General features: G+C 49.3%; 1 protein-coding gene across 4 annotated transcripts in view; it reads right to left on the reverse strand.

Moving 5' to 3' along the window:
- Positions 1-27166, reverse strand: part of LOC116951132 (metabotropic glutamate receptor 8-like) — a 253016-nt gene that overhangs the window by 97758 nt on the left and 128092 nt on the right. For all 4 annotated transcript variants that reach the window (XM_076073489.1, XM_032969575.2, XM_032969576.2 and 1 more), the window contains 2 exons: positions 20570-20724; positions 12368-12508 (listed from right to left, as the gene is read on the reverse strand). In XM_076073489.1, coding sequence (XP_075929604.1) covers positions 12368-12508; positions 20570-20724 — 296 coding nt within the window. The remainder of the gene's footprint in view (positions 1-12367; positions 12509-20569; positions 20725-27166) is intronic.

The following is a 27166-nucleotide window of genomic DNA, read 5'->3' on the forward strand; positions in this document are numbered from 1 at the left end:
CTTTAATCTTTCACGACTGCAGGAATTCATATTCTTTGGGTCGTACGGTAAAGTCACGTAGATAGGTTAAAAAGATCATTAAATAAATAAACTACGACGTTTCGTTCGCAACACAAGGCGAGCTGTTTTAAAGGTTTAAAATGGGCGTAGCCCAAGCGTCCTGGTATCAGAACGAAGTGGGCGGGGCACAAGTGCCCTGGGTCCAGCACAAGCGGTGATGGTTATGTTAATGTGAAATCGGCGAATCAAGAGAAAGGTAGACACAAACAACTTGTGGTACGCCCAATGCAGAGGCGACACCGCAGGAACTGGAATTGCTTGTCCCATCTTTAGTAAAATAAAACTAACATCGGAAGGTGACAAGATGGACACATCACAGCTAGTTATGACTTAAACTGGTTAATGACGTCCTTACAATGATTGGTGACTCTGTACCCATCCTCTCGGTTGAAACTGTGTCTGTGTCAGTATATATGGATGGCTTCATGAACGAATATTTGTTGATAGCCAGTGGGTTTGCAAAGTACCTTCGTCTTAGAGAAATCAATTTCGTGTGAGCCAACCGTGTTTCAAATCTGCCTTATGCTCACGAACACGGTCCGAGACATGTAGCTTAGTTTCCCCAATGTAACAACTGCCGCAGAACCAGCATAGATTGTAGACGCCGGGGTATTGCATGTCAGGGATCACATCCTTCACAGATGGGATTAGATCATGAATTTCATGCACTGTGTTAAATCGAACCTGGATCTTGTGTTTGCTCATGATTTTGGAAATATTTTTGGTGACCCCTGCTATGTATGGCAAGGTGATGGTTTTGATTGGGTCCTCAGATGGCTCCTTCCCAACGGTTGGGGTGATAGATTTACGGATTGTGTAGTCCGAATATCCATTCATCTTGGGAGCTTGGTGCACGTGTTTCAGTTCACTGGCTAGGTGGATGATGGTCGGAGATACATCGAGCTCTATGGTGTAGAGGTTTGATGAGGGAATTCTTCTAGGATGGATGGTGGTGGAAGTCAGGTTTTAGTAGGCATCAGTATGGGTTGTTTTCCTGTAGACAGTGGCCCATTGAGCCATCTGGTCTCTTTTCGATTAGAACATCCAACAATGGGGTCTTGCCATTCTTTTCCACCTCCATAGTGAATTTTATGGCTGGGTGTATGGAATTGATGTGGTTGAGGAATTGGTTCAGAGCTGGTCGGCCATGTGGCCAGATGACGAACGTGTCATCTACGTACCTCTTCCACAAGGACGGACGGAGAGTTGATGCCTGGATGGCATTTGTCTCAAAATTTTCCGTGAAAATTATAACTAGCCGCGATGTTTCTATCGTGTCACCTTCCGATGTTAGTTTTTTTTTTTGCGAAAGATGGGATGAGCAATTCGAGTTCCTGCGGTGTCGCCCCTGCACTGGGCGTACCACAAGTTGTTTGTGTCTCCCTTTCTCTTGACTCTCCGATTTCACATTAACATAACCATCACCGCTTGTGCTGGACCCAGGGCACTTTTGCCCCGCCCACTTCGTTCTGATACCAGGACGCTTGGGCTACGCCCATTTTAAACCTTTAAAACAGCTCGCCTTTAGTGGCTTCCCCCCCCCCCCGCCACCCCCCTTTTATCCACCTGATGACGGTCGCTTGTGTTGCGATCGAAACGTAGTAGTTTTTTGTTTATTTTATTATTATTTTAACCTATCCACGTGACTTTACCGAACGACACAAAGAATATGAATTCCTGCAGTCACGAAGGCTTTAAGTCAAGATGAAAATAACAATGACTATGATGGTGATCACAATGATAGTGATGACAACAATGATCATGATGATGCCAATGATTAAGATGATGATGATGACAACGACCGTGATAATGGTAACAACAACAGATGGCGATGAAAACAAAGATGACGACGATGATGATGATGATGATCACAACCATCACAATCCATGTACGGGTGTGAACATGCCTGTACGTTCCCCCGCGTGCGCGTGTGCGCGTGTGTGCGTGTTTTAGGAAGGCATCGGCGGGCAGGATGAAGGGAATTGTTATTGACGTAAGACGTGTTTGCTGTCAAAAGCAATGAATGAGACCAACAGTGGAGTCACGTGCGCCGGCTCTCAGAACACTTTCACTCTCCACCCCTCCGCAAAGGTGGTGGCACCATGCGAGCACTCAACAAATATCTATTACCTTTAGCCATATATATATCTATCCCTACACAAACATTCCGTGCACTCGGGATTTCACATTCAGGAATGATTGTGTAATATTTCGGTCCCCCCCCCCAAAATGTGCTCCCAGGTTGTCGTATCGACATCACGCCATCGGCATTCGCTATTCCCAGGCGGACACCGACCTGAGCACGACCGGACGCGTCGCTCGCGGTTGCTGTGACCTGCCGTTTAAGTGCAATGTCCGACGTTTCGCTCCACACGCTAGGAGCGTCTTGAGGAAGTGAACATGCCAGCACCGTGGGCAGCGAAGCGTTGGGGACGTCGTTGACGGACAGCGTGCAGCGCGACTCTTAAAGAGCAACTCTTGAAGTTAAACTCTTAAAGATCAACTTTTAAAGATCAACTCTTAAATCACATCACCAGAGGGCTGCAGAGCACAGCCAGTCATTACAAAAAACATTTGTGGTGGTAATTCTGCAACCAGGCACAAAGACTGCTTGGCTTCTGAGATCTGGAGACAGTCAGATGCAATGCGCCTTGCTGTATTGGGCCAAGGGTCGGCTCCGAATCCGCGTGCGGCTCTTTAAGGGCTAACACCGTCTCGTCTTCACCACAGCGCATTGTTGCGAATTTAGAAATATTGAGTTTTTTCACCAAATTCGACGAAAAAATTTTCTTCCTATTATTTGGGTCGCCGACCCCTGTCCTGGGCAAACATTGGAATCTTCTTCGGAATTCTGCGAGCTACTCGTGGATGTTTTATTTTTTCTGCGAGCAAAATGCCAAACCCTCGTTTCCAATGAGAACGCATTTGACAGCTACGCAGCACAGCCGCCAAAACGTACGCAGCGGTGATTAGGCGAACCCAGGCTCAACTTCGTGGTAGCGGAAGGGCGCCACGGTGGTGAGATGTTTACTACCGCGCCTGGTATTCAGGAGGTCGTGGGTTCATCCCGACCGTGAAGCCTGCTGTAGATTTGGAGTTTGCGTGTCTCTCTCCCCATGGTCACGTGGATTTTTTTTTATATCCGGGGCCTTCAGTTTCTCTCTCCACGTTTAGAATCAACAACGTGCATTCAGAAAATTTGGCTGCTATGAATTACCACGTGGTAAGCCCCTTCGTGGGGTATAATTTGTAGCCAGGACGCTTCTGAAAAAGAGCTATATCGCTCAGTGGGCCTTACCTGGTAAATACATTTTAAAAATGGTTCATAGTTTAGCTTTTTTAGGCTGGAAAGAGACGGAAGAGGCAGTAGTGGACCGACCCCGCCCGCAAATCGGGCGAGATTGGACGCGCAATCGCAGGTGCTGTGCCCACACCGCGAGGCAGCCGCAATCACGACGCCCCCGTCGCGAGCGAGTCGGCTCATTGCTCTGGCCAGCCGGGCTCGACGCGAGGCACCACGCCTCACTCACTCGCTAGCTCACGATGACGATGACAATCAATGTGCTAGCTAGCCAGCTAACGATGATGAAAATCCATGTGCTTGCTCGCTAACAATGATGAGCATGATGACAATCCATGAGCTCGCTTGCGAACGATGATGATGATGATGATAATCCATGAGCTCGTTAGCTAACGATGATGAAAATCCATGTACTCGCAAGCTAATAATGAAAATGACAATCCATGCGCTAGCTAGCTAACTATGATGATGACAATCCTTGTGCTAGCTGGCTAATAATAATAAATGACAATCCATGTGCTAGCTAGCTAATAATGATAATGACAATCCATGTAATAGCTAGCTAATAATGACAATCCATGTGTTAGCTAGCTAATACTGATAATGACAATCCATGTGCTAGCTTGCTAATAATGATAATGAAAATCCATGTGTTAGCTAGCTAATAATGATGATGACAATCCATGTGTTAGCTAGCTAATAATGATGATGACAATCCATGTGTTAGCTAGCTAATAATGATGATGACAATCCAAGTGCTATCTTGCTAATAATGATGATGACAATCCATGTGCTAGCTAGGTAATAATGATGATGACAATCCATGTGCTAGCTAGGTAATAATGATGATGACAATCCATGTGCTAGCTAGGTAATAATGATGATGACAATCCATGTGCTAGCTAATAATGATGATGACAATCCACGTGATAGCTAGCTAATAATGATGATGACAATCCATGTTCTAGCTAATAACGGTGATGACACTCCATGTGCTAGCTTGCTAATAATGATGATGATGACAATCCATGTGCTAGCTAATAATGATGATGACAATCCATGTGCTAGCTAACTAATAATGATGATGCAAATCCATGTGCTAGCTTGCTAATAATGATAATGACAATCCATGTGCTAGCTAGCTAATAATGATAATTACAATCCATGTGTTAGCTAGCTAATAATGATAATGACAATCCATGTGTTAGCTAGCTAATAATGATGATGACAATCCATGTGCTAGCTAGCTAATAATGATGATGACAATCCTTGTGTTAGCTAGCTAATAATGAAGATGACAATCCATGTGCTAGCTTGCTAATAATGATGATGACAATCCATGTGTTAGCTAGCTAATAATGATGATGACAATCCATGTGTTAGCTTGCTAATAATGATGACGACAGTCCATGTGCTAGTTAGCTAATAATGATGATGACAATCCATGTGCTAGCTTGCTAATAATGATGATGACAATCCATGTGTTAGCTATCTAATAATGATGATGACAATCCATTTGCTAGCTAGCTAATAATGATGATGACAATCCATTTGCTAGCTAGCTAATAATGATAATGACAATCCATGTGTTAGCTAGCTAATAATGATGATGACAATCCATGTGTTAGCTTACTAATAATGATGACGACAGTCCATGTGCTAGCTAGCTAATAATGATGATGACAATCCATGTGATAGCTAGCTAATAATGATGATGACAATCCATGTGCTAGCTAGCTAATAATGATAATGACAATCCATGTGCTAGCTAGCTAATAATGATGATGACAATCCATGTGCTAGCTAGCTAATAATAATGATGACAATCCATGTGCTAGCTAGCTAATAATAATTATGACAATTCATTTTCTAGATAGCTAATAATGATGATGACAATCCACGTGCTAGCTTGCTAATAATGATGATGACAATCCATGTGCAAGCTAGCTAATAATGATGATGACAATCCATGTGCTAGCTAGCTAATAATGATTATGACAATCCATGTGATAGCTAGCTAATAATAATAATGACAATCCATGAGCTAGCTTGCTAATAATGATGGTTACAATCCACGTGCTAGCTAGATAATAATGATGATGACAATCCATGCGCTCGCTAGCTAATAATGATGATGGCAATCCTTGTGCTAGCTAGCTAATAATGATGATGGCAATACATGTGCTAGCTAGCTAATAATGATAATGACAATCCATGTGCTAGCGAGTGCCGCGGTGCTAACAATGGCGCGATGCTCAGCCGCGTAGCCCTCCGGCTCCGTGTCGTGCCGGGGCGCGGTAAAGACAAAGGGGGCGTCCTGACCGCATCTCACAATCTCCCGCGCTCGCAGCCGCTAGGAAGCGGCGGCGGTGGCTCGGTGATGAATGAGCCTTTTATTCCGGCTGACACCGCAATTCTCCCGGCACCTGGGGAAGGCGGCGCGTCCGTCGAGGATGTCTGTAAGCAGCAAAAATAAGGTAACCCTTCCTTTTATTGTTTCCCTTCCGAAAGACCGCAATGTTGGGAAAGGAAGGGAGAGTGCATCGGAGGAGGAGGACAATGACCCTGCATCTGCACGCTTCTTGCTCCTTGTCCTGTCCAAGCATTTATCGTCAGACGTCTCCGTGGCAGAGGCGGGAGGATTGAGGATGCCTCCCTTGCCCTTCGAACGCTCGGCGCTCATGCATCCGGCTCCCTGGCGTTGTGTTACAGAGCCGGTGCCGGACTGCACGGGGCGCTACGCGAGTCGAACCCGACCGCGTCGCTCCCGCCCGCATCTCAACAGTCTCCTTCGTCTCGATTGCTCGCGAGCTATGTGAAGTGACGCGTGCATTTTAATTCAAGTGCGCCTTGCAGCCCTTTTTTACCCACGGCGTCAGGGTTGGGAGCGGACCGACGATCTCCCGTATAGCGGGCGAGGTAGTTAACATCCCGCCACCGTGGCGCCCGTGTGTTGGTTGGGAGACTGAACCGTCGGATTCCAAGTCTAGTGTGCTACCGATAAAACCATGGCAATAATAATGATGCTCAAGACTCTCTTTCAGCAGGGTCCTGAGTTGGCATGTTTGGCCAATACCATGAATGAGGGTTTGGCTTCGTGCGGGAGGAGAGGGGAGAAACCCAGGAGAACACCGACCACGCACACAAGGGGGTGACGCACAAAGATCCGCAGCTACCGCACGCAAAGGCAACAAGAATGCACCAGGGCACTGCCATGCCGTGGCTGAGAGGCTTCAGCGTTTTATTGGTTTAGGTCGTACCGACGGCCCCTCCATCCACAAACCCCTTTCGCTCGCCTGTCCTATCACCCAAGGTGCTGGACATTAAATCTACAACTCCCAATGCACTCTCGCAGTCCTGGACACGTACACACAAAGACAACGGTCCGCCGTGTAGCCTTAACAGACTGTTGGGGCGAGTGATATTAGCGACAATCAGCTACGAAGGCCGGTACGGCACACGAGGGGGGTGGGTAGCCAGCACCACGCCCGGTCGCATTTGTCTCCCCAATGGCGATGTTTACATACTTCACTCAGGTACTCATTTGAGGCCGAGTTGACCTAGGGGAGGCCCAGGACCGGTTCAGATAAAAAGTCACCGGTGTTGGCCATGAGCGGGAATCGACCTCAGGTTGCTGTCTTCATAGCACAGCGCGCTAACCGCTGCACTACCGCTCCCCGCACACACAAAAGCCAGACACAGAGAGACAGACAGACCCAGACACCTTGTCTCCTGTACAAGCCGTACCAGCGCACTCTGTAAAACGCCTCCAGTGCCGTGCCAGCTGACTTAATGGCCTTAAAATAGAAAATAGTGGAAGAGTTGTTGTTATTTTTTTCCCCCTGCCCCCCCCTCCCGACCCCCCAGCGATATTCGGGATGAAACAGAAAGCCATCGTGTCCCCGTGCCCACGGGGCCAGAGCTCTCTCGGACTGTAACGACGACGTTCGGGCCACGGGGCGTCCACCGAGCCGTGCGAGGCTCCGGCCCAATGCGATCTGTCGATTATCTCCGGAGATTGGCGGCTCGTGAAATTCGCCGAAGCCATCGCCGCCGCCGCCGCCGCCGCCGCCGCCGCCGCGTGCCGGGAAGACCGCGGCGTGTGGCAATGTTGAGTGTCCTGAGTGAAGCCAGCTGGCCGGTTCGCGTTACGAATACTCTCGGGTGTGTGAAGAGTTGTGCACGTCGCGCGAACAGACGGGCTCGGCGGACGTCCGTCACGATTGCCGATTGGTCGGCGTCAACTTCACCATGGAGTGGTTATTTTTAATGTTCCTTGCCCGAACTGAAATCCCTCTTCCAGAGCCTTGCGGGTGACACGATCTGAGTGGCCTGGGCGTGAGTCCAGTCTGAGGAGACGCAGCCTGTGTGTCTTCTGAGTGGCCAGGCATGTCAAGCGTGAGAGTCATCACAGCCAGCGACGATGAGAGATCCTGAGGTTAATTCCGGATGTTTGGCCCTCAACTGGTGCCAATGGTCTTAGCCTGGTCACCTAGGACTGCGCAGAAAACACATTCCGTAGAACGTTTTGGTTTTCGCTTCACTTAAAAAAAAATAACTTTTCTAAATGCCCCCCCCGGTGTGCCTAAAATTCGGCGTGTTGATTGAAGTGAACTCAGCAAACAGTTCTACGGCGGCATCTTCCGAGATCATTCTGTTGGGTACCAGGGTGACGGCGCTGATATCTGCAGAATTTTCCGAACGAAAGTTTCCCCGCCTCCTGCGTCGCGACGCCGACAACGCAGTTGGAATATAACTTGCGGGAGAAAGTCTCCACTGACTGTCAAGTTCCTTTATAAATTCCTTTTTTTTGAATTTCCACAAACGTGCACGACAGCGCCAAATTATATTCTGACAGCAAAGTATATATATATATTTTTTTCCAGACCGGCAGATTAACTTTTATATTAAATTTCCACAAGAATTGGGCTTTGTGTGTGTTTTTCGCAGTTTAGCCCGGTTCAATAATATCAATAGCTGGCGCTATCTTCATCAGCAGCACCCCCTTCAGTGGATGGTTCAAAACTCGGGAGATAATGGCGAGGCGTTATCGCTTCGTCTAAAAGTCGACAGAAAGTCAGGGGGAGAAAATGGCAATGTTGAACGCCTTGTCCAAGCCCTGTAACAGTCCGTTCGAGATAATTCCCCGCTAGGATTTTGGGCTGCAGCGCCGCAACTTAAAACAACCAACGGAAAAAAAAGAAACCTCTACACGAGTCCGAACCTCACCGTTACCCGATGTCACGTCGCGGTCGGCAACTCCATGCGTAAATTGCAAAGAAAAGAAACGTGGGAATCGTAAAAAAAAAGATGTGTTGGTTAATTGAAATGCAAATGCGACTCGCAGGTAGAAATGAAGAATCGAAAAAGTTAAGAAAGCAAAAACACTTTCAAATAAAATTCCCTATTCAGCTTTCGGATTATAAAATACCGCACGCGAAGGATTTCCGTGTTTGTTGTTGTTGATTGTTTTACGCCCGACGCACACGCACAGCCGCTGCCGGACTCGCCATCCCGGCGCTCCTGGGACTGGGAAGGTGAAAGTGAAAAATGTGCCCCCCCCCCTCCCACCCCCGAGTCTAAGTTGTGTGCGCGCATGCCCGAGCTGCGAGGGATGTTGATGCCCACGCGGCCCTCCCCTGGAGGTGATCAAATCCACGGCGAGATAAGGCAACGACCGCCGTTATCGCGCGAGCGTGGCCAAAAAAAACAAAAACCAGCACGCGGCAATCTCGCGCTTCAACACGTCGGCCTAAGCTGGGGTAGGGGCGACGTGGGGGGGGGGGGGGGGAGACCGGGGATCCGAGACTCCCTTGGGGGGGCCGGATGGAGGGGGGGGGGCACAGCTCATTGCCAACCGACTACCCAGCTGGTGCAACGACGGGCACCAGATAGCGCAAGGTGCGGGAGGAGTTACGCGGTTTATTTTTTATTTACCTTTCCCCCCCAGTGCCGGTTCTTCGACAGCCGCGCGCGGAGTTATTGACAGAGGCCGCGAAGCCTCTGAATACGAATCCGTTGCGTGTCGCGCGGTGGTAAAACGGGCATACAAAGCAGACGCCTGCCCGTGGGAGTTCAAGTGCCGGGGCAGTGGTGGGGTCAGTGGTGGGGAAACTTGGGCCGCAATATCAGTGGCCCGGGCGTGATTCCAGTGTGCGGCGAATACGGGTGGAGCACAAACCATCACGCAAACTCCGGTCATCCTGGCCGCGGCTTTTGGCTGGCCATCGTACAAAGGCAGTTACTGCATCGCGCGCTTTCAGATGCGCTTCTGCGGCCGTCTGGAACGCTCCTCCTTCCGATATTAGAAAGCCACTGGGGCTATGCACTTTTAAATCTCGATTGAAAACTCCTTTCTATCGAACTGCTTTCTGTGTTTAGTTTGTTGTCCTTCCCCCGCACCTCCGATCAGCATGGTTGGCTACGTACGGTGCGAAAGAAGTTCAACACTGGAACTGAAACCGAACCCCCTGGCTCCCTGTTCTGGCAAAAAAAAAATAATCCGCCAAATATCCCCAGAGATATCGCGCAAACTGCAAAGGAGTTTACACATGTTCTTGCCAACGACAATCTACCCATCAACACGGACCTCCACAATGTCCCTCGCCTCCAATTCAAGTCCCAATCCCCCTTCTGGGATCGTGCTCCTGCTGCTGCTGCTGTCACCATCCTAGAATCTCACCCAGATATGGGAGAATGCTGCGAGCGTTCTTCCGCATCTGGAATAACGCGGACGTCTGGAATAAACTCCTCAGTCGTGACCCCGACAACATCGCACCTCTTCCTGGCTTTGACACTCCTCCTCGAAGGCACTGGTGGTGGAGCCATCAACCCCATCGGAACATCATCAAGAGGCCGATGGGCGCATCTCCTTCGTGAATGGAAATGAAAGACACGAGCCACAGCCGTGCAATTGTGGCCATCCAACCCAAACTATGAGACCATATAGTAAACCATTGGAATTGCAAAAGCACGCGAACTTTCTCTTCCTCTCTCCTGAAGCCCTCTCGTTGTGGAGAGCAAACAGCAGAACCTCTAGCTCCTGAACATATTGCTGCTGCTATCATCACACGCAAGTGTTGAATCTCACCACACTGGTCAGTGCACATGGATGACAGGGATTGAGGGTAACGCCAGTCACTTGCCGCGGCTGGGAATCCAACTCGGGAGGCTCGGGTTCATAGTGCGGCGTGCTGAGCACACTACGTGGTATGCGATATCAACACGGGCACTGGGGAGTTGAAGGCGATTGCACCGCACGACTTCCCTCGTTAGCGCTGACCAACACCGCCGCCGCGATGAACAGAATCACGAATGCGATGGGGAACCGCTTGTGCAAGCAGCTGCACACATAACATCATCAGCCTCTTAGAATCGTAATGAGTGGCGTGGTAACGACACAATCAGCCTCTTTCTCTCTGCCTGCACACGAAGTTATAGGGAAAAGCGCAGCGCTGCGGTATCTTGCTCCCGCCACTGCTTGGTAGAAGGGTCTCCGCCAAGGGTAGCTCCAGAGGGCATTTGGCCGCTGGCCGGACGTCTTTAGAAGAAGAAAAAAAGGTGGCGGCACCCACGGTCTACCCCGCCACACGTGACCTGCCGCGCCTGGTGATGGGATCGAACCTCTGGATCGCAAGTCCAGCAGGCACAGTTTGCGAGTGCACGTTCCCCTCGACAGAATTGGAGGTTTTGGCCTCACGAGAGCACGCCAAGAGAAGCGGCCGTGTTTGGGATCTGAGTGACGTACTCCGGTCCCGACCATAATGAAAATAAAGACAAAGATCCCCCGTATAACCTTCTTCGCCTCTTGCGGGCTGAAGGCTGGCACGGCACACGAGGTGGTGGTGAGGCCCACAGCTGGTTCAGATTATCGTCACTGATGTCGGACGTGAGCTGGAATCGAAGCAGAGCGCGCTAACCGCTACACTAGCACTCACCACGTGTGTATGCACATTCGTACATACAAATGCATGAATGCATGTGGATGCTCGAATATGGCTGAGTTGATCTCGGGGCGGTGCAGGACTGGTTCAGAACTCAGGCCTCCGGGTTCGTAGCGCAGCATGTTAATCACTCCGCAAAAGTAAATAAAGAAACACTCCTGTGTCCCGTTTTTGGCGTGGGATGGATGCCATTGGGAGGAAGAATGTCACAACCTTGAAGAGTTGGAGAACTAAATGTGAATGCATTGCCTTCAGTGGTGTATTGTTATATTAGATTTGACAAAACGCCACGACTTTCCCACTGGAACACCCGAGCCGAGCCAGAGCAAGGCCAACACAGTACGGGTGGTTTTCCACGGGGATAGTTGCCGTGTCGAGTCGGGAACCAAATCGTGATACGCCGGCCACACAACGCATCTGGCTCGGGGCCAAGCAGAGCCAGCTGCGGTGCTCACCACGGCACTCGTTGCGCTCGGCGCCACGAGTCGGTTCAGAAAGGCAAAGCGCATCCTCCACATGCGCGTTGCACGCAGTGGAAAAAAAATAACGCGAACTTCCTGACCCGAACCGGGACTGATTCAGGTACGGCCCCAGCACAGCTCATGTGTTCCGGTGGAAAAGGGGCATATTTTACAATTTGAATACTATATATTTTTTTTATTTTAACTAGATAAGGCCCCCCCCTGAGCTATATAGCTCTTTATTCAGAAGCGACCTTGCTGTCACGAATGATAGCCCAACGAAGTGGTTTATCATTATGTGGAAATGTATATCAACAAAATACTCCAAATTCGTGATGTTGATTATGCTGTAAATGTGGAGGGAAAAATCGGAGGACCCTTCGAAAAATCCACGCGACCATGGGGAGAACATATAAACTCCAAACACACAGGCGTGAGGCTCAGGATCGAATGCACGACCTCCTGTATACCAGGCGAGGCAGTTCACATCTCACAGAAAGACTTCGAGATTTCCCAGAGGATGATCCTGGGACAACCAGGACAAGTGGTAACCACAGATGCCATGCCCAGCCTGCCCCCCACCACCACCACCACCTCCTCACCTGTGCACTTCTTGCTGTTGCTATCCCGCTGTGTGCTTGGCTTGCCCAGCTTGCACTGGAAGTTCTCCTCCCAGAATTCCGCGAACCACACGTCCCTCCGGTTGTTCTCGAGTCTCCTCTCCATGAAGAACTTATCGAAGCCTGAGCAAGCGGGAAATTACAGACGTCAGCTTTCGCTTTTTGTTTTCTCCATACCCGGCACGTACACGCAAGCGCGGTGGCCGTACGACAAGTTTCACCTGGAACGCGTCCCGATCTCGCCGGATCCTCTCCGATCTCGGAAGCCTCATCGTTATGCAAAAAAACACACCGGCACTGCGGTGGAGAGCTGAATTATTCAGTTTCCGAAGAAGCTCCCAGCATGCAAAGCGAAACGTCGGGCATCGTGCCCACGCGCACGACTCGACAGCGTGACAGCGAGCTAAATAAAGGTGATTGTGCATATTTTTTAAGTTCCATATGTGTCAGGACAACGATATGTTATTAGCATACAGACATGGGGCTTCAGTATAAGTGCGGTATTTTGCCGGAATGTTGTAGTTTTTTTCTCGCTATTGTTTTTGGCTTCCCCCATTACATTATACGTGTAATTATATATTTACATCGCAGTTATTAAAGCCATCTATTTCCCGAATGGTGGCCTTATTAGGATTACTGCGCTATATGTTATCCATTCTTGAATTACTTGCTTAGGTGGGCGGTTGTTGGTGGTAGGTGGTGATGGGTGGTGGTGGGTGGTGGTTGGTGAGTGGTGGTGGGTAGTGGTGGGTGGTGGGCGGTGGGTGGTGGTGTGTGGTGGTGGTGAGTGGTGGTGGTGAGTGGTGGTGGGCGGTAGTGGGTGGTGGTGAGTGGTGGGTGGTGGTGAGTGGTGGTGAGTGGTGGTGGGTGGTGGTGCACGTGGCTGTCTGTAATCCAGCATAGTGGGAGCAGCAGCGAGGGTTGGTAGATCACACACAGATGTTGTGAAACTCCCTTCTACCCGTGAGCATCGAGGTGGCGTACCCTGGCTCGCCAGGAGAAGACTATATGGCAGATTGAGGACTAATCCTCACGTGCACTCCACATGTTCCATCTCTATGGGATAGAGTGTTACCCCCTCGCATGCGTATTTTGTGTTTTACGATGACGTACGAGTACGTCATCAGTTTTTATTCCTAAATAAAAAATAAAAAATAAAATAATATAACTTCATCGGTACCGAGGCTCCCACAAGGCCGTGCGGGAGGGCGTGTTGCCCAGTTTGGCACCAGCTACCGTAAAGTGTGGTCGCGTTGCTAGAGCACTCTGCGGACAGCACAATGTCTTCATAAACAACGGCACTACACCTCACAAAATTAAATTAACGCTGAGCTGCCGGCGCGTTCCGAGATTCAGCGGTGAACGGGAAACTCCGGCCTGCAACTTGTAGTCATCTCGGAACAGAAAAAGGGTTAATTGGTTGAAAACGCCTTGATACATAGAGGACCGCAGAGCTCTGAAAATTATTGGCACCGGCCACCTAGCTACTGCTGCCTTCGCCGCTTGTCCGTGGCTTCCCGCTACGCCTCCGAGTCGCTCTCCGTCTTGGAGGGCGAGCGGATACCGTTACTCCGAAGCGCCATCCGCCTGACGGCGGACGTTAAAGATCCCGTGACGTCGTTCGCCAGGGGCCACGGTGAGCCGACGTCACCCGTCCAAATGCGCTTAAATGTTTAAGGAAAGAAAACATTCCCGCAAATTGGCTCAATTGGAGAGATTACACGCGGCAGTCATCGCTCCCCCCCCCCCCCCCTACTGTGAACACTGGCCCCAAGACCCTCCTGCAAAATGGACACTTCCCGAATAATGTGATTATAATAATGACATGAACAAGATGTGTTTAAAAAGCATATCTTTACTAATCAGACTCTCCTTGTCACCCGAGTTCTCACCTGGTTAAACAAAATAAAGTTGAAACGTCAACATCGCACTGGTACCTGCTGCTGCTGCTGCTGATCTTCTCCATGTATCACCGTTCATCCCACGTGGCATTTGTTTAAAAAAACGGCTTTGATTAAAATAAAATCCCCGAAGAAAAAGATAATATTTCTTCTTTGTTTAATCAAAATTCATTACAATTCTTTTTTCGAGGGATGAATAATTTTTTGGGGCATCACCGAACGTAAATAAAATCTATAGACGGACAATTCCATTGGTGCTGAAATTACTCATAGAACTGAGAGAAGAGCTTCCTCTTGTCGGAGCGCAGAGGCCCATTTTATATATCACACTTTCATTATGTGACAGCACGCATAGGCACAGACATCATTTCACATCAGCTCGTGCCGATATTGTAATTCCTTATTCTTTCTTGTAATACCTTTACCGCGAAATTGGCCATATTCGCATTTTTTCAAATCTGTAATTTTGTAATTCGTCGCGTAAAATTGGATTGACGCCGTTTTTCTTTTTTCCATTCAGACATTCCGGGGGGAACATCTCACGCCGTGTCAATCGGCGGACGCTTCGATTGGCGGTTCCATCGTAAACGCGGGAAGCAAAGTCGCGCCGGGATTATTTCTCGGGCTCGTGAAGGAGCAACGAGACGAAGGGAAATTCCGCGGAAAAAAATTTGGCGGGGGACGCCGGATAACCAAAAAAATAAATAACCCCCGGTACATTCCGTCACCGTCGTCATCTTCGTAGCCAAACATTCTCCGCGGCCGTCTCGTGAAATCAAAAATAAACGAATAAAATGCGTACTGATGACGGACGCTTGTGTTGCGCTTGAAACGTCGTGATTAAATGCATTTTATTTTTTCTACCCTACGTGACTTTACCGAAAGAACCAAGGAGTATGGATCCGTGCAGTCACGAAAACCTCAAATCGAGATAAAACACACACACATATATATCTTTTATTATCTTACCAGCTTAAGCCCCACTGAGCTGTGCGGCTTCTTTACGCAGAAGCGACCTCGCCGTCACAAATCATCGCTCATCGCAGCGGCTCATGGTCATCGCGTGGAAATTTATAGCAGCGGCCAATGGCTGTCACGACGCGTGTGGCTCAAGGGGAGGCCTCGTACGCTTGATGCTGCTCCTGATTGCGGTGTTTAGGCGGCACCGAGGCACAAACAAACCAGCGAACTCACTCTCTTTTGCACTTTGCAGTTTGAAAAGGAAGGAGTATACCATCAGCCATCAATGACAAAGGATGTTTCACTCAATCAGGCAGCTGTACCCTCATTGAACGTCCAACCCACGTCACCACACAGGGGGCCCTCATCCCATTACTCGAGCGGCAAAATGCCATATTGGCCGAAACCGTAATGCAGTGAGGGAAAAAAAGAATTTGATCCCCTGCTGATTTTGTACGTTTGCCCACTGACAAAGAAATTATTAGCCTATAATTTTAATGGTAGTTTTACTTTAACAGTGAGAGACAGAATAACAACAAAAAAATCCAGAAAAACGCATGTCAAAAATTTTATGAATTGATTTACGTTTTAATGAGGGAAATAAGTATCTGACCCCCTCTCAATCAGAAAGATTTCTGGCTCTCAGGTGTCTTTTATACAGGTAACGAGCTGAGATTAGGAGCACACTCTTAAAGGGAGTGCTCCTAATCTCAGCTTGTTACCTGTATAAAAGACACCTGTCCACAGAAGCAATCAATAAATCAGATTCCAAACTCTCCACCATGGCCAAGACCAAAGAGCTTTCCAAGGATGTCAGGGACAAGATTGTAGACCTTCACAAGGCTGGAATGGGCAACAAGACCATTGCCAAGCAGCTTGGTGAGAAGGTGACAACAGTTGGTGCGATTATACGCAAATGGAAGAAACACAAAAGAACTGTCAATCTACCTCGGCCTGGGGCTCCATGCAAGATCTCACCTCGTGGAGTTGCAATAATCATGAGGACGGTGAGGAATCAGCCCAGAACTACACGGGAGGATCTTGTCAATGATCTCAAGGCAGCAGGGACCATAGTCACCAATAAAACAATTGGTAACACACTACGCCGTGAAGGACTGAAATCCTGCAGCGCCCGCAAGGTCCCCCTGCTTAAGAAAGCACATATACATGCCCGTCTGAAGTTTGCCAATGAACATCTGAATGATTCAGAGGACAACTGGGTGAAAGTGTTGTGGTCAGATGAGACCAAAATGGAGCTCTTTGGCATCAACTCAACTCGCCGTGTTTGGAGGAGGAATGCTGCCTATGACCCCAAGAACACCATCCCCACTGTCAAACATGGAGGTGGAAACATTATGCTTTTGGGGTGTTTTTCTGCTTAGGGGACAGGACAACTTCACCGCATCAAAGGTACGATGAACGGGGCCATGTACCGTCAAATCTTGGGTGAGAACCTCCTTCCCTCAGCCAGGGCATTGAAAATGGGTCGTGGATGGGTATTCCAGCATGACAATGACCCAAAACACACGGTCAAGGCTACAAAGGAGTGGCTCAAGAAGAAGCATATTAAGGTCCTGGAGTGGCCTAGCCAGTCTCCAGACCTTAATCCCATAGAAAATCTGTGGAGGGAGCTGAAGGTTCGAGTTGCCAAACGTCAGCCTCGAAACCTTAATGACTTGGAGAAGATCTGCAAAGATGAATGGGACAAAATCCCTCCTGAGATGTGTGCAAACCTGGTGGCCAACTACAAGAAACGTCTGACCTCTGTGATTGCCAACAAGGGTTTTGCCACCAAGTAAGTCATGTTTTGCAGAGGGGTCAAATACTTATTTCCCTCATTAAAATGCAAATCAATTTATAACATTTATGACATGCGTTTTTCTGGATTTTTGTTGTTGTTATTCTGTCTCTCACTGTTAAAGTAAAACTACCATTAAAATTATAGACTGATAATTTCTTTGTCAGTGGGCAAACGTACAAAATCAGCAGGGGTTCAAATACTTTTTTCCCTCACTGTAGCCAAACGGAAGCGTGTGATTACAATGTTCCACGAGGATATGCTCGTCGACCAACAGCTGCAATTATAATTGCGAGACGAAGTATATTAAAATGAGAATATCGACATCCAATTATGTTTCGGACTGAAATACCGCAATGTATGGAGCAGAGAGAGAGAGAGTGAGAGATTCTGCCACTGTTTGGTTGCGGCTAAACTCGGATGTAACCCTTAAGAGAGCAAAACAGTTTACCAACAAGATGGCAAAATTTTCAGAGGCTTCCTTCAGGAAAAAAAAAACTAGTCAAGGTCATTTCCTGCTCAAGTGGGTATCTTTAAATATATGCTTTTAAACTGGATCTATTGCACATCCGATGTTTACAGGTGAAGGAGCTGTGGGTTGCATCCTCTGTAGTTTTTTGTATTCACACGAAGGGCGAACGTTTTCTGTTCAACAAATGAGCATCTCAGGTGTATGTTCACCTCCCGCAAGCAAACCCTGGGCCAGTGGTGGAAAGTCCACATTCCTATAGTAGCGGCGAGTCTATCCATAGGACAACCACTTCCACCTTTTCCTTCGAAGTACGTGCTAGTTTTATCGACCCTTTGGGGTATGATACGTTAAGACAACCCCCGGCCAGGATATGAAATCGCAACTTTCTAATTGCGAGCTTCCCGCTCTCCTGCCGAGCCACTTGGCTGTTTACTCCGAAAACAAAATACTACTTAAACAGTAGTATTGCAGAAACAAAGACAAAACCCCCCCCCCGTATAGCCTGAACAGACTGTTGGGACAAGTGCTATAGCGCGTACCTATGAAGGCGGGGATGGCAAACGAGGGTGTGGGTGGCCAGCACCACGTGGGGGCCGCCTTTGTCTCCCTAGTGGCGACATTTACACATCGCACCAGGTACACATTTGATGCTGACTCGACGTAGGGGAGGCCCAGGACCGGTTCAGATAATGGTCACTGGTGTTGGCCGTGAGCGGGACTCAAACCCAGGTGACTGGGTTAATAAAGAAGCTGTTGTTGCCAGACACTGCCACTAATTTACTCACGCACACACACGGAAACATACAAAGGCACACTCTCTCTCACGCACACTCAACCAATATCTACTTGCGAAGTATTTTGAGCACGAAAATCATTCCGCGTTTGAGAAATGAACGTCACTTTCAGTTTTTTTTTTTGCGTGTGTTTTTACCCAGGCGACAAATGTTCGCAGTTCGCCGCCATCATCTGACAGCACGTGCGGCGTGAGACCAAGGTCACGGCATCTTGAGCAGCAGTCATTGTTCAGAACATTTTGAAAGTTACGAAGGAAGCTTCCTCACCTCTGCAAGCGAAGGGTGCATTTGTCTACGGCGGTGCTACAGACGCCGGGGGAGTTTGCATTGCGCTCGCCACATGCGCGACCGTAATTGGTCAATCTCGTTGTCGTAACTTGCCCACCCGCTCATACCGGACACGTGTGCATTAAAGAGCCTCGCTGCTCATCGGATTGCTCCGTTCTAAATTTATAGATCCTGCGTCGTCGATTCAGTGACGAGGCGTCGGTTCTCCACGGTGCGTGCGCGCGTGCGTGCATCCGGGGTGGATGGTGGCGGCTTGTTTCCGAGAATCGCCGGGCCTTGATTTGTAAGCGCTTTTTAGCCGCCGTGGCTCATGGAATTGGAAGGTGGGAGTCGCTGTGGATGATTTCCATCTCGACGTGGCGAGGCCGGCGTCGTGGCTACACTTTAAGAACTTGGCTTTTGGCCACCGGTCCTCGTTGTTAGCTGTGAAAGCTCAACATCGTGATCCAGGGTGTCGGCACGTGTGTGCCAGCGAAGTGCTCTTGGTCCGCTGAAGGCACCCCCACCTGACGTGGCAATGTTGAGCATCGTATTAATTGCGTTGTGTTTGCTCATCATGTGCCAACAATAATGCATACGAAGAACGGTATTAAGATTCCCCCCCCACCCCCCCATGAATATTAAATGATGTATCTGCAAAGCGAACCACCTTGCATTTTCAGATACTTTTGTTTTCGCTTTCCAATTATTTCTCTCCAAGGCGACTGATGGTCCACAGGCTCAGGATAGCGAGTTCAAAATCTTGTTTCCACGCAAAAAAAGTCTTCCTTCTCAGAAAGAAAGGCCACCCATCTACATAATTTCACAGTATTCAAATTTAACAATGCGCTTCCCACGGTGCCCAGTACAAAGGGCAGTCTGGGATGCAGGATCCAATTATCTGAAAAAATTGGGTACAAACATTTCAGATCTTGAAACTGAAATCCCACCAAACCCACCGCTGAGGCTCAACTAGGCACGAAATCATTTTGACTTTGCAGCTACGTGTTAGCAGCGAGCTCATACTGATTTTAAAGGCCAGGGGGGGGGAGGGGTTGTGGGATTAAAAATTAGACCGGCCACTGTTGGACAGCAAGTCCAGTGCGCTTACCATTATTACACTGCACGGCAGCATTACTCCCGGCATGGTAGTTAAATCGGCAAGGTACTTGGATTCCACCCCCAACCCGCTTAACCCCGGCCGCCCGCCCGCCAGCCACCTTTGTCTACCCAGTAGTCAGCAGTGCAGAATGGGCACGCCACAGTCGATTGGTAGGTCACGTGTGGTGGGGTAAAATTTGAGCAACTTACACCTCTTCCAAGATGTCTGACCAGCATGTACGTGGAGGCCAAATACCCTCCAGAGTGGCTATATATATATGTTGTTTTAATGAGACAAACCTGAGCAACAAGACCACGCACGCAGATAGGGCTTGGCCAACAGAGTATAATGGGAGCAGAAAATCTCCATCATTCTATCACAACAAAACATAAAGAAAAAAATATGCACGTAGCGATCGAGCCAGGCGACGGTGGCACGTGGCTCTACTTCTGCGCTTCGGAGGCGAGGTTGGTGGGTCAGGCCTATCTGTGTGAAACTTCCAAACCAGCTGGGACTGCGAGGTGGTGGCGAGTGGAGCCGCTGTGTTCGTGCACCCATCCGTGTGGACCCCTTCGTGTGAGAAGTGCGCCTTTTAACCAGGCACTCCGGTTTCCTCCGATGAACAAAAACGCCGCTCCACGCACAGCAGCACACCCCTTGCAATACTAGCCACGGTTACAGGGCTTCGGCGGGGAGACCCGCACAAGGGATAATGTATATTTGCTCACAAAGATGACTTATCGATCTCTCTAAGTAATAAAGCGTTGCACGCCTCCTTGTATGTACGGCCATGTATGAGCCTGTGACACGGATATCAAAGATGTCATGCCGGCTGCGTCCAAGATTAAAAATTGAATGAGCCGGAACGATCGTTGATTCCGCTATCGCACCTTCGACGCGGGCCCTCTTCGGTAGGATGGTGACGGCTCCCTCGGCTACGTCTTCCTGCTGGAAGATGGGAGCGATCTTTGATCCCCAGCTGTCCGAACCGATCCAGATGAAGTGCCCCGTCTGGTTCGCCTTCTTGGCAGCTTCCAGTACCCGACTGCATGGAAGAAAAAAAAACACAAAACAAGCGCACAAAGTCACCCCCGCTCGTTCCATTCCATTGTAGGCGTGCGCGCGCGTCTGTGTGTGCTTGCTGTGGAGGAGGCTCGTGAAGGACGCTGCTGCTACTGGGCATTTGGAGGCAGTCGCCCCCTCCAGCAACAGCGGAGGGCAGAGGAGCGACGCTCACAACAACGAGCGGAGCGCCGGGCGGCTAAAATGCAGCAAGTTTGGCACAGTAGGGTGTACAGCTGGTGCCACTACCGGTCATCGCGGTCAGCCATCCCGTGGCACCTGCTGGGTCTGTCCTGTGACCTCCTGTCAGCAGCGAGCCTTCGACACCTCACGTGGCCTCAAAGTGCACCTGGCCTGGCACAGGCGCTGTGGTGACGTCACCGTCACTGAGTGGCGAATGTCGGGTATTGGTATTGGTGTGCTTGCTAACAGCACTTGCCAAAACAGTCCGTTCAAGCTATACGAGGGATCTTTGTCTTTATCTTTATTGAACGCTAAGAGGGGAGTGGTGGTGCAGCGGTTAGCGCATTGCGCTACGAACCCGGTAGCCCGAGTTCGAGTCCTGCTCACGGCCGCCAACACCAAGTGACGATTCTCTGAGCCGGTCCTGGGACTCCCCGAGATCGACTCAGAATCAAAATGAGCACCTGGTGGCGGTGTGCAAACATCGCAACGAGGGATACAAAGGCGGCCGGGCGAGGTGCTGGCCAACCCCTCCCCCCCCCTCCTCGTGTGCCACAGTGGCCCAAAAGTCTGTTAAGGCGATACAGAGGAATCTGCGTCTTTGTTGTGAGTCACTGCGACCAACGTGACTCGTTACAATCCAACCCTTGTTGCTTTGCCGCTGCAAAGCCGTCTCTTGTGTCACTCTGCATGTTTTAATCCGTCCGCCCATTTGTGTGCCGTGCATTTGTTTATCTCATAAGTGGCCGCAGCTTTCGTAGCAGAGCCGCCAAAGGCACCGTTTTCGAAAGTTCCTCGGCATGCCGCGGCGATCCATCGTCCCTCGCCAGGCTTCCCGTCCGTAATCATCGAGAACGGTGATCCGTGAGCACCAAGTTAGCCTATCGACTGGCTTATTCAATAAGCTGGGGATGAATAAAAACAAAACTTGGGGGGTGGGGGGGTGGGAGGGGGAGATGACATTGCGATAAACCTCCAATGGGTTATCAAAACGTAGGGCAATCTCGATTTGAAGGTTTCGTGACCGCAGTAATCCACACTCTTTGGTTCTTTCGGTAAAGTCACGTAGTAGGTAGAAAAATAAAATAAAATGAAACGAATCACGACGTTTCGATCACAACGCAAGCGATCCCCATCAGGTGGGACACCCACAGCAAGAAAATGCTGAGGTAGGTGGGAGAGCTGCCGTGGCAAGAGGTTATATAGGTAAGAAAGGGGGGGGGGCAAGGGGGGGGAGAGAGAGAGAGAGGGCACAAAGTTTTAGAATGAAGCCAGCATGGATGAAATCTTGACTTGGATTACCTGACAAATACATTGCCCAAAATGTCGCCGATTGTACGTACTTTTCTTTTAATGGAATGTTATGATGAGTGCTTTAATTATTATTAATGTGTGGGTTATCACGGTTTTTTTTATAGGACACCGCGCCTCGATTTTTCCTCTTAACCTGCATTTTGTATCCACGGGATAACATGTGCAGTTTTATATGGACGTGCCAACAGTGCCTCCCACATTTCTATTGCCTGGTTCTCCACTGGCCGTTTTCCATGTTGCGCTCGAACCAAAAACCGGGATACGCTAACCTCACGCGGTGTCTGAATATGGCTTGGGGCCAAGCAGGGCCAGGGGCGGGGATAATGACGCGTACATTGTGTGTGACATTCGGTGAGTGCACGGTAAGGACACCAGCGCACACCACACCAGTGGTTCTCAACCGTTGTTGGCTACCGGTGCCCCCCCTCGTTGTTGAATTTAGTTTAAACCGAGTAGCCCCTCCCCCCTTGACCCAACGTGGTTCTGAGAAATCAACGTGTGAATAATGAACGTCAATATTTTAACCAATTGTCCACTTTGTGAGAGGTATATCCTAACCAGCTGCTAGTAACTGCAAGCGAATAAAAACAAATTAAACGGACGCTCTGCACGCGAGACGTCATTAGTTCCCTGGCTGCTCTTGTAAACCCGCATTGTGTACGATCAGTGAGTTTAGAAAGTGCTTTCATATCGTTCCAGGTTACCACGTGGATACAAATTGTATCGTAGTTACTTTACATTGTGCGATTCATACATGACTATTCACCAATGACTCATGTCCGATATGATTTCACATATCTATACATTATCTCACGTACACCCTGGGGCATTGCCACATAGCCCCCAGGGGTCCGCGTACCCCCGAGTAAAAAAAAAGAGAATCACTGCACTACACCACCCACATGCGTCTCGACGCGCTCGTCACACGTGACGTCCGTGGCACGGCTCGGGTTCCGCAGTGGAAACATAACTTGGTGCCTTGAGAGCCACACGGGGCTGGCGAGGCACTGCCCTGGCGCGGCTTGGTAGCGAGGTGGAAAATAATTCGCATCACGTGGAAATTTATAGCAGCCAAATAACTCTGAAAGCACGTTGATTAAAAATGTTAAAGGAACAACCGGAGGACCCAGGGAATAATCCACGCGGCCACGAGAAGACAGAGAGAGAGACACGCAAACTCCAAATATTACAGGCGTCACAATTTGGATCGAACTCACGGACTTCCTGCATACGAGGCGAGGGAGATAACATCTTGCGCGGGAGATAACATCCTGCGCGGGAGATAACATCTTGCGAGGGAGATAATATCTTGTCATGGAGATAACATCGTGTCAGGGAGATAACATCTTGTGAGGGAGATAATATCTTGTCAGGGAGATAACATCTTGCACGGGAGATAACATCTTGCGAGGGAGATACCATATTGCGCGGGAGATAACATATTTACTCTTTGGTTCTATTCGGTAAAGTCACGTAGGGGAAAATAAATAAATACATAAATAAACAACAATCACGACGTTTCGGCCACAAAACAAGTGGCCTTCATCAGGTGAAGGGACCAAAGAGTATGGATCATTGCAGTCACGAAAGCTTCAAATCAAGAATAGATACCATCTTGCGAGGGAGATAACATCTTGCGAGGGAGATAACATCTTGCGAGGGAGATAACATCTTGTCAGGGAGATAACATCTTGTCAGGGAGATAACATCTTGCGTGGGAGATAACATCTTGCGCGGGAGATACCATCTTGCGAGGGAAATAATATATTGCAAGGGAGATAACATCTTGTCAGGGAGATAGCATCTTGCGAGGGAGATACCATCTTGTCAGGGAGATAACATCTTGCGAGATAGATACCATCTTGTCAGGGAGATAACATCTCGTCAGGGAGATAACATCTTGTCAGGGAGATAACATCTTGTCAGGGAGATAGCATCTTGCGAGGGAGATACCATCTTTTCAGGGAGATAACATCTTGTCAGGGAGATAACATCTTGCGAGATAGATACCATCTTGTCAGGGAGATAACATCTTGCGAGGGAGATATCATCTTGTCAGGGAGATAACATCTTGTCAGGGAGATAACATCTCGTCAGGGAGATAACATCTTGTCAGGGAGATACCATCTTGCGAGGGAGATAACATCTTGCGAGAGAGATACCATCTTGTCAGGGAGATAACATCTTGCGCGGGAGATAACATCTTGTCAGGGAGATAACATCTTGCGCGGGAGATAACATCTTGTCAGGGAGATAACATCTTGTCAGGGAGATAACATCTTGTCAGGGAGATACCATCTTGTCAGGGAGATAACATCTTGCCAGGGAGATACCATCTTGTCAGGGAAATAACATATTGCAAGGGAGATAACATCTTGTCAGGGAGATACCATCTTGTCAGGGAGATAACATCTTGCGAGGTAGATACCATCTTGTCAGGGAGATAACATCTTGCCAGAGAGATAACATCTTGTCAGGGAGATACCATCTTGTCAGGGAGATACCATCTTGTCAGGGAGATAACATCTTGCCAGGGAGATACCATCTTGTCAGGGAGATACCATCTTGTCAGGGAGATACCATCTTGTCAGGGAGATAACATCTTGCCAGGGAGATAACATCTTGTCAGGGAGATAACATCTTGCCAGGGAGATAACATCTTGCCAGGGAGATAACATCTTGTCAGGGAGATACCATCTTGTCAGGGAGATACCATCTTGTCAGGGAGATACCATCTTGTCAGGGAGATAACATCTTGTCAGGGAGATAACATCTTATCAGGGAGATACCATCTTGTCAGGGAGATACCATCTTGTCAGGGAGATAACATCTTGTCAGGGAGATAACATCTTGTCAGGGAGATAACATCTTGTCAGGGAGATACCATCTTGCCACCGCGGCGAGCGCGCGCCCCAACGCGCCCCAAGCACCCCACGAGGCAGGCGACGACGCCAGGCCACTTCTTCAAGACGGCCACCGAGCGAGGGCCTCCGACTGGAGACATCCGTGAGTCTGCTGCTTCCAGGAGCCGGTGTCATCAATAGCAAGACACGCCACCAGCACCACCCCCCCCCCCCGTCTCTGCCACTGCTGCTATTACTCATACGTGCCATTGTGTTTGTGTGTGTGTGTGTTGCGCGATGCAGCGAGGTGTCGTTAAGCTTGATGTATTGAATCCATTTGGCAGAGACCGCCCACTGGCTTGTTAGCGGCGGGTAATGTGACAAGCCGTAACTAATCAATTGTTTTTCTCTCTCTCTCTCTTTGCACGTGGCGTTTAAATGCCCCCCCTCCTACCCACTGCCACCGCGATAGAGAGGTGCCTGAGCAGGATGCCCGGGCTATTAAAATGCAATGCCTCCGTGTTGACAAAGAGACATGTGGGGTGGGGGGAGGGAAAATAAAGACTACATTAGCATAACCGTTTTCAGGCAGCGAAAGGAGCCTTGTTAATACAGGCGCAGATAAAAACACATTTCCGCGTGTGGAAAGAACAAACGCTCATATCGGCCTACCTTGTTTCGCATCGTGATTCATGAAGAAGAAAAAAACACTGTTAATCCACGAGCATCTTTGAGCATAACACAAGCCCGATGATTATCACAAGGACAATGATCCCCCGTATAGCCGAAACAGACTTTTGGGGCAAGTGCTGTTTGCGAGCACATATGATGGCTGGAATGGCACACGAGGACGATGTTAATACATCGCACCAGGTACTCATTAAGGCTAAGTGGAACTCCGTGAGATCCAGGACCGGTTCAGATAAACGTCATTACCAGGAGCAGGAATTGAACACGGGTGGCCGGGTTCGTAGCGCAGGTCACCAGCCGCTACACTGCAACTCCAAAGTCAAATACCCTCTGTACAGCCTTAACAGACTGTAGGAGCAAGTGTTGGTAGCGAGCACCTTTGAAGACCGGGATGGTATACAAAGGCGTGGATGGCCGGCACCATTCCCGACCGTCTTTGTCTCCCTATCGGAGATGATTACACACCGCACCAGGTACTAATTGGAGACTGAGTCGACCTAGGGGAGGCCCAGGACCGATTCAAAAAATTGTCACTGATGTTGGCCGTGAGCGGGAATCGAACCCAGGTCGCCAGGTTCGTTACACACAGCACAAAACAACAACCGCCATTCGCCACTAAGTGGCGGTGACGTCACCACGACGCTTGTGCCAGGCCATGTGCACCTTGAGGCCACGTGAAGTGTCGAACGCCCGCACAGCACACACTCACACACTCACACACACACTCACACACACACTCACACACACACACTCACACACACACTCACACACACTCACACACTTACATACACTCTCACACTCACACACACACACTCTCACACACACTCACACTCACACACACACACTCTCACACACACTCACACACTCTCACACATACTCACACACACACTTACATACACACTCACACACACACTCACACACTCACACACACACACTCACACAAAAGAAAAACAAAGATCCCCCATATAGCCTTAACAGACTGTTGGGGCAAGTGCTGTTAGCGAGCACCTATGAAGGCCGGAACGGTACACGAGGGGGTGGGTGGCCAGCACCACGCCCGACCGCCTTTGTCTCCCTAGTGGCAATGTTTACACACCGCACCAGGTACTCATTTGAGGCTGAGTCGACCTAGGGGAGGCCCGGGACCGGTTCAGATAATCGTCACTGGTGTTGTCCGTGAGCGGGAATCGAACCCGAGTCGCCAGGTTCATAGCGCAGCGCGCTAACCGCTACACTATCGCTCCCCACACACACACTTACACACACACACTCACACACACACTCACACACACTCACACACACACTTACACACACTCTCACACACGGATGCATGTCAGCGACAGTGCCGGTGCGACATTTGCATTTACGTTTAATGCATGAAAAAGTAAAAACTAA

This window comes from Petromyzon marinus, chromosome 42, assembly GCF_048934315.1.
Source record: "Petromyzon marinus isolate PM22_M1 ecotype Great Lakes invasive population chromosome 42, UKy_Petmar_22M1.pri1.0, whole genome shotgun sequence".
Lineage (NCBI taxonomy): Eukaryota > Metazoa > Chordata > Hyperoartia > Petromyzontiformes > Petromyzontidae > Petromyzon > Petromyzon marinus.